Source organism: Acipenser ruthenus, chromosome 6 (genome assembly GCF_902713425.1).
Source record: "Acipenser ruthenus chromosome 6, fAciRut3.2 maternal haplotype, whole genome shotgun sequence".
Classification (NCBI taxonomy): Eukaryota; Metazoa; Chordata; class Actinopteri; order Acipenseriformes; family Acipenseridae; genus Acipenser; species Acipenser ruthenus.
Genome location: NC_081194.1, coordinates 59,395,595 through 59,404,078, shown reverse-complemented (window position 1 = coordinate 59,404,078; position 8,484 = coordinate 59,395,595). Strand labels below are relative to the sequence as shown.

General features: G+C 36.8%; 1 protein-coding gene across 1 annotated transcript; it reads right to left on the bottom strand.

Moving 5' to 3' along the window:
- Positions 1–3,662: 3,662 nt before the first annotated feature.
- LOC117410450 (mannose-binding protein-like) lies at positions 3,663–7,387 on the bottom strand. The gene is made up of 5 exons (XM_034921757.2): positions 7,332–7,387; positions 6,138–6,317; positions 5,642–5,707; positions 4,501–4,584; positions 3,663–4,311 (listed from the first exon to the last, which is right to left on the bottom strand). The coding sequence occupies exons 2-5, from the start codon at positions 6,304–6,306 to the stop codon at positions 3,938–3,940; spliced, it is 693 nt and encodes a 230-aa protein (XP_034777648.2). The 5' UTR covers positions 6,307–6,317; positions 7,332–7,387; the 3' UTR covers positions 3,663–3,937.
- Between the last annotated feature and the right edge of the window lie 1,097 nt (positions 7,388–8,484).

Here is an 8,484-nt window from a genome sequence, read left to right as displayed (position 1 = left end):
AATGCTAAATATTTCAAAATTCTCATTTATATGTTTTTTTTTGTTTTTTTGTTTTTATTTTTTAACGTTACCAAACCAGAAATGAACACGAATAGGTACTACACTAGGTTAAAAGAAAGTTCTGAGTTTCCTTGCTTTTATCTCAGCAAATCGATTCACGTTTCACTTCGGAGATCATTTCAGCTTAGTAGTGTCTTCGGGTCACAACATGTTACTGGCTAAAAGCATGTCAGTCAATAGGGAAACCAGTTGCTTGTTTAATGACAGGAAAGAAGGCATTGAAGGTTTGGGGGCCATTTCACTCTTTCGGTGAAATGACCTAGGAAGTGTGACACTAAGATCGGATAATTGACTCTACTGAATTTTAAAATAAGTGTGTACCCCTGGCCACCCTTCTGTCCCTGTCTCTGCTTCGCCTTTCAGGGGAGTATCTTCGAATTTTCCGTGCTGCCGTTCGGCCTCTCCTTAGCCCCTCACACATTTTCAAAGTGCATGGATGCCATCCTAGCTCCCTTGCAGGGTGATAAACCACCTGAACCACTGGTCGATCTGTCCCAGTCGCAGGAAGGAGCAGTGGCCCATACAGCGATTGTGATGAAGCATCTGTTGAGGCTGGGTCGCACCCTCAACGATGCCAGTAATATCGGTGTCCTAGGAAATAAGTTGATCAAGCTCTAGAATTTAAAGGGGAGGATCCATTGTTTCTAATGTCTATGAGCTTAGGCTGGGAAATAAGTGGATCGAGCCCAGGAAATAAGTTGATCGGATATATTAACAAACAATAAATACTTTAAAATGAATTTTGTAAGTATAATTTATATTAATAAGTAGATCGGATATATTCGACAGTATGACGCTAGATAAGGGAATGTGAATATCGCTGTAATATATATTAGCAACAAATACATAATCTAAAATGAAATTTGTAAGTAGCCTGTGATATTAAAGTGTATTTCTGTTTGTGTAACAAACGTTAACTAGCAAATGTGTTACATATTTAACATTATTTTGCATTTCTGGAGGTGTTCTTGTTTTGGGAAGCACTAGTGTATGGACAGGTATGCAAGCAATTTTCCAAAAGTTAAGCATGAGTTCCAGTCATGGAAAAAATTTAGCTCCATGCTGCGATTACTAACTAGGCCATGGTGCACATAAATCACATGATGTACTTGAAAAATGTTACTTATACAGTATTATTATTTTGTATTATGCACTTTGTTGTTTCATTTATTTTTACATACAGTACTTTGTACAATTAGGTCAGAAAATAAATCATGCACGTATTTCAGTTATAAGTTTGAGAAGAAACAATACATTAATTCGTTAAAAACTAAAGAGTTAACGTCTTTGCTAAACTGTGGTAAATACCTGCAGTTCAATACCAACCAAGATAGCTATTGTAAGAGAGAGAGATCATGCAGTATATGTAGGCAACTGTATATCAGCATGATTTTAAAAATGGTAAATTCCTGTAGTGCAACAACCATGTAAGACATATCGAGCAATCATATCTACCTAGGTATATGTTTTTCATTTCTCTATTTGTCCTGTCTACAGAGGATTTGACAGGGTCCTTTTATTTAACATAATACAAATCTTATCCCTTAGTAATACTATATATCACTGCAAGGAATAAAATTGTCACGTTTACGAAGAATATGGCATTTATGTTAATGTATTGTGTGCAAACAACATGAGAGATTTTTTTAAAATTCCCAACCAGAGGTCATGACCCCAATTATTGCCCTATAGCAACTATTTTGCAGTTTCTGCAAGATCTGTTAGAGGCGGGTCGATCCCCCTCTACGTTGAAAGTGTACCTAGCAGCCATCTCTGCATGCCATGTCCCCATTGACTCAGTGTCCCAGGCACTCATAAACTAGCGACCTGTTTTCTGAAGGGTGCTCGGCGGTTACGTTCTCCTAAGAAGGATGTTCTCCCCGAATGGAGCCCATTTGAGCCTACACACTGCATAGAGTTGAAGTATGTCTATGAAGACAGCATTCCTCTTGGCTATCACCTCCGCAAAGCGGGTCAGTGAGCTATAGGCGCTGTCAGTGCACAGCTCCTGTAAGTGTATTATTATTATTATTCATTTCTTAGCAGACGCCCTTATCCAGGGCGACTTACAATTGTTACAAGATATCACATTATACATTATTTCACATTATACAGTTATCATATTATTTTTACATACAATTGCCCATTTATACAGTTGGGATTTTACTGAAGCAATCTAAGTAAAGTACCTTGCTCAAGGGTACAACAGCAGTGTCTCCCACTGGGGATTGAACCCACAACCCTCTGATCAAGAGTCCAGTGCCCTAACCACTACTCCACACTGCTGCCTGTATTTTGGGATGATGGCAGCAGGATGTCACTACGTACAAACCCTGTTTTCCTCCCTAAGGTGATCACAGCCTTCCACATGAACCAGTCTGTGGAACTGGAGTCTTTCCATCCACCTCCATTTTCTTCAGAGGAGGATAGGAGACTGAACTTCCACTGCCTGATGCGGGCATTGAGGTGTTGCGTGGATAGGACAAGAGCTCTGCGTCATTCTGACCAGTTCTTTGTCTGCCACGGCATACAGACCCCAGGACAGCCCCTCTCGAAGCAGCGACTGTCACACTGGATTGTGGACACAGTCTCGACTGCATATGACAATGTTGGCTTACCCCCACCTGGGCGGGTAGCCACGCACCCTACCAGAGGGTTGGCTACATCTTGGGCTCTCTTCAGAGGGGCCTTGCTGTCTGATATTTGTACTGCGGCTAGCTGGGCTACCCCACATACTTTCTCCAGGTTCTATCGCCTTAATGTGATCGATTCTTCCTTGCCTTCATTAGGCACGAGGATCCTTGAGGTTGCAAGCTTGCACCGCTAACTTTGAGTTATCCGGTTCTGATGCGTCCCTCATCTGCTGCCGTTCCTTCTCCCTCGCGATGGCTCTGGTATACTTTCCCATAAGTATGTTTTGGTGGTCCTCTTCGAATTGAAAGGGAACGTTAGGTTACTTACCGTAACTCTGGTTCCCTGAAAGAGAAGACGACCACCAACCAGCGAGGTCGCATCGATCGCCCCCACGGTTTCGATGCAAAAGAGAACATGGCTTCCATGGGTTGACTGTTTAATCCCTCGGTAGGCGGGACCGAGGACGTCACCCCAGGAAGGGGCCTATTGGCAGCTCTGATATAAAGAGCTCAGTAAAGTATGTTTTGGTGGTCGTCTTCTCTTTCAGGGAACCAGGGTTACGGTAAGTAACCTAGCGTTTTTTTGGGTGCCAAAGAAATGGTCATGAGTCAGTAAAGAGATGGTAAAGTTTCTGGAGACTCACACTTTTAATACATGGCTACAACACATGTTCCCTTATTCACAGTTTCTTCATAAACTGATATTAAGCAGCCCATTCCATTATACCCTTTGGCTTTTCACAATCTATTTGATGCTTTTATAGCACGCCTGTTGGATGCTGGAAATACAGAGATGGAACACATAATATAAATGTAAGTCTATTTCTTTACATAATTAATGAGTATATATAAAGCAGCAATAAGTGTAAGTGTTAGAAACAACTGTAACAACAAGTGTAACAACAAGTGTAACAATAGCAGATTAAATTACTTCCTGTTACAACCCCCCCCTCATGAGACAACCCCCCCCCCCCAAAAAAAAAACAGCATAGCATTTTTTGCACAGCACTTACAAAACATAACCATAGCATATTGTTTCTTTTTTATCTTTTGGAAAATGTATGTTTTCCTTTTTTCACAAAATGCAGGATATATTTCCTAAAGGAAAATCACTGGATAATTGAAGTATGTGCGGCATGTGAAACAAGCCTTCTAGTATCTGCTTACAGTACAGCAGACAATGTGGTTTGCTTAAGGGTAGACAAATGCGGCAGCTAGTATCTGTATATGTTTTGCCTTATGTTTTAAAATTGACATATTATTATGAATTTTCTGTCACATGATATATCATTCCAGGTCCCATCAGGAACCACAACAGTGCAATCTTCAGAATTTGCACGGTTATTAGGTTCACCAGTTTTCCAATTTGTAAACTCTAATGGTTGATTATTTAAGTCTACAAATGTCCCTTCTGTTTCTCTGTCATTCATCCCAATGTATGCAATATTAGTTTCTTTGACGATCTTAATGATGGCATCATTTTCAGATTGGCTCTTAGGAATGGCAATTTGTCCACCGACATCGCTACAGATTTTCAAGCCTTCTTCAAAAGTTGCTAAGTCTTTCCTGGATCCAAAGACTGTGCTACCGCTTGTGCTCCAAACTGTAAAGGTGAAACCTTTAAATAAAAGTAATACTAGTTATACATATGGATTACTGTTGTGCTTTTTATGAAACTTAAGAAATATTGGCAGAATACTTGCATAGAAATCTAAGGAAATACCTGTGGGAGAGTCACACTAATTTTCTAGAACTCTCTTTTAGGTGAACCAAAAAAACAGCTTCCTGGACTAATGAAATCTCTTACGTTTTTCAATCGCAGAGTAATTATCCTTCAGTTTCTGGAGCTCTGTCTCTAATTCAGTGATGCGTTTTTCATACATGGGTGTACCTGAAATCAACAGAATATATATATATATATATATATATATATATATATATATATATATATATATATATATATATATACATATATATATATATATATATATATATATATATATATATATATATGGCATCATTTTTTTTCTGGTTTAAATAATAATAATAATAATAATAATAATAATAATAATAACAAATACAAACACATGCTTATACTTTATTTTATAAATGACTTACATTTATATTTTGGTATTATATGTGTATAGCTGTGGCCAAAAGCTTTGCATCATCCTATAGAACTTTGCTTTATAAAGTTGAATGAAACATGCTAAATAATATTACGTTCAAATATTGAATTGCATACTGCTTTCTCGTTATCCATATACTTAATGAAAAACTGACAAAAATTGAAAAATTACATGATGTTAAATAAAATATCTCAATTATGTTCATATATATATATATATATATATATATATATATATATATATATATATATATATACACATATATATATTATGTTGCAATCCTAAAATTCTAGGTGATGCAAAACATTTGGACATAGCTGTACTCAAAACTAGAAATTTTGCAGTTTAACAAAATAAACAAAGAGCTGCTGGATACTGCTCAATGTTATCTACAATGGTCTAGCTTATGTGCAAATGTGTTCTTCTATTTACTCAGCATTTAACTTTCTATTGCAACCCCCCTCCCCCAAAATGATGACGCTTAGGCTACAGCAGTGCAGTGGATGTTGCCAGTTGTTGGTGTGTCAATGGACATGCATGCATCAGTGTGCCTCAGGCTCACACTGAGGACCGACCCAAGCCAGTCCTTACTGAACGAAATGTTTCTGTTTATGTGTGTGTGAAAAGGGTAGTTTTGCTTTAATCTTATTTTTGTAAAACTTTATTTAAAACAGTTAACAAGCATAACAGAGTAGCATAAATGTAAGAACATATAGGTATATTTAACATATAACTACTAGTGGAAGTTACATTTAGTTGTGGCAGTTATGCAGGGGGCTTTTGATTGTCTATGCGGTAGAGCAGTAAAAGCAAATGTACCTGGTTCCCCTTTTTCACCCTTCACATATGGACCAGCTTTCCCTGGAGGACCCTGGACACTTTCTCCTGGAAAGGCATACATTAGTTTGAACTGAAGGCTATACAGGAAGCAAAACCTCAATCCTGATACTGTCACACTCTGTGACACAGAACCAAATTACCTTTTGTATTCCCTAGTCTCTCACAGCTATACATTTGTAAAGGAACTGGACCACAACAAAAAACAAGGCATTGTGCCTTAGACATCTCTTCAGCTTGCTTCAGACCAAGGAAATGTACAAAAAAATATCAAAACAATCTTGATTATGTTGAATAAGATATTGCAGAATGTATAACACAGTATGGCAGTATAAGTATGTAATGTGTTACATCCTGTTCGGTAATCCTTTTTAAAATACAGTAAACAAAGTACATTTGAATGTAGTAGAATCTGTTTCTAATGGCAGCTCAAGGAAATACCAGGTATCTAAAAGTAGATTTGTTTTTATTGACGCACCTCTATCCCCCTTTTCACCTTTGGGGCCAATTGCACCTTCTTTTCCATCCCTCCCATCTCTCCCATCTCTTCCTCGTAAACAGGGGTTAATCTGATCGGGATCTTCAGTCAAACCAAGATGCATCTCTAGTATAAGCAGGGCCACTACAACTGGCAGTATTTGAGTCATGGTGATCTTGGCTAAAAAAAGTAACATAATTACTAAAGTTTGGGTTGACTATCACTTCAGCAAGCAATTGCTCTTTCAGGTTTATTTGTGACCTTTGAGTCATACAAATAATATTTATCATCACTAAGACCTTGAAACAATGGGCTCTACTTGCAATCAGTGTGAAGTTCCCTTGACTGTCAAGATGGAACTTGATTTGTGTTTACTGGAGCTCTTTTTAAAAGGAAGTATACATAGAGAGGAAGTATATATAGAGTAAACTCTAGACCTTGCCTAAAAGAATATTGAACTGTGGAGAGAATACTACAATTGTAAATTAAATAATACATGAACATATTAATTAATGTTCTCGACCCTCTCAAATTCAACGTGTTAACTTGAAAATGTCAGATTTCTGAATTGGAAAAGCAACTACAGCTATGGCCAAAAGCTTAGCATCACCTAGAATTTTAGGTTTGAGACATCATTTAAAAAAAAGAAAAAAAGTATGAACATAATTGAGATTTTTTATTTAACATCATGTAATTATGTAATCAAAGAAACTGCAAAATGATAGAGCAAAAGTCTACCTGGTACTGTATTTCATGTTCAGTTTCGACATTTTTCAATTTGTATCAATTTTTTTACGTTATTAACATTATTCAGCAGGTTCGACTTTATGAAGCAACATTGGTTAACTCTATAGGATGATGCAAAACCTTTGGCCATAGATGTTCCAATATATGAATCATATTTGCCCTTCTGTAGGTGCAGTAGCCACATATATCTAACAGATATCATTTAGACAAAAATAGCTCTCTTAGGAGATTCACATCTTTACTAACACTACACATAAATTATTTTACATCTCAACAATTTATAATTTATAAAAATCATTTTACAGTAATTTTTAATTGTTTGTAAATATTGACATATAATAACTATTACATACCTGCATAAATCATATGCAATAGCTTTTTTACAGTTTAGCACCTTCATGTAAATGTTCTTTGAAGTTATGATTTAAAAAAACAAACACAGCTTACCTTTTTTATCCTTTTCTATTGGTATTTTTCATTACATTTCTAGCTGAAACAGTCTAGCTGAAATCTACAATACAAGTTATAAAGTCCTGTGAAGAGATTATTTATAGGGTATTGTTTGGAAAATTGCCGAGTCTAGAAAAATCTAAATCTTACTTCCAAGAAGTAACATGTCTTGTGGGAGCAGTATTTGGCTATTGTTTGGTAATTAAACGTTATATTGGATTGTGATTTACAGGACTAAGCAAAAAATAATGATCCAACAGTTAATCATGTCATAATACTGAACCAAACATCTATAAATCAGTGTAAAAGTATGTGGTTTATATGCCATTTCCTAGAATCCAAGCTTTATTATTCCTTGGGTTTTAAACAAATACCATTTGCATTACATTTCCCATTTTTCACTGGTGGTTCCAAAGTCCTCTATGCCATTGGTATATAGCATCCATGAGATTCAAATTCCTTCTGCTGGTTTGTGCTTTTGTAATGGGCAGTGTTGTGTGATCCACTGCTTTTAGAGTCTGTTCCCTTTCTGTAAGATTAGATGAAGTTAAAAGCTCTATAACCACGAATGCAGACAAGACCGGCTCTTTGGCATAGTGGTTAGGATGCTCGCTTGCAGTGTGCGTGGTTGCCTTTGCCCAGTTTCACTTTCTTGTCAAACAACACCCCGATTAACGATAAAACTATTCATATTATGAAGAGTGCATTAATATTGTTTGTACCCTGGAAAACATGTGTTTTAGAAACAGGACATGAATGGTGATATATACCTGTACAATATATTCTTTAAATATGCTGATTTGCAATGAATGCAACTTTATGTGGTCACGTGACGTATCATGTGATCCACAAGGCAACAATCATGGGTAAGAGGACGGATACCTATGACTTCACAAGGGGTATGATAGTGGATGCCTGTGTAACTGACTCATCCTTCAACATTGTGATACATATTGACAAGTTATGTGCTTAAGTTCTTCCAGTTTATTTAGTACTGTGAAAGATAGAGGGCATACAACAGGAAATCTGAAAATGAGACAAGGACACATTTTCTGAGGTTCATCTAGGACAGGTATCCTTCAGGTGTGAAACACTTGGCTAAAGTTAACATAAATTATGGCTGTGTCCATTTACAGCAGAATAGGTAGCA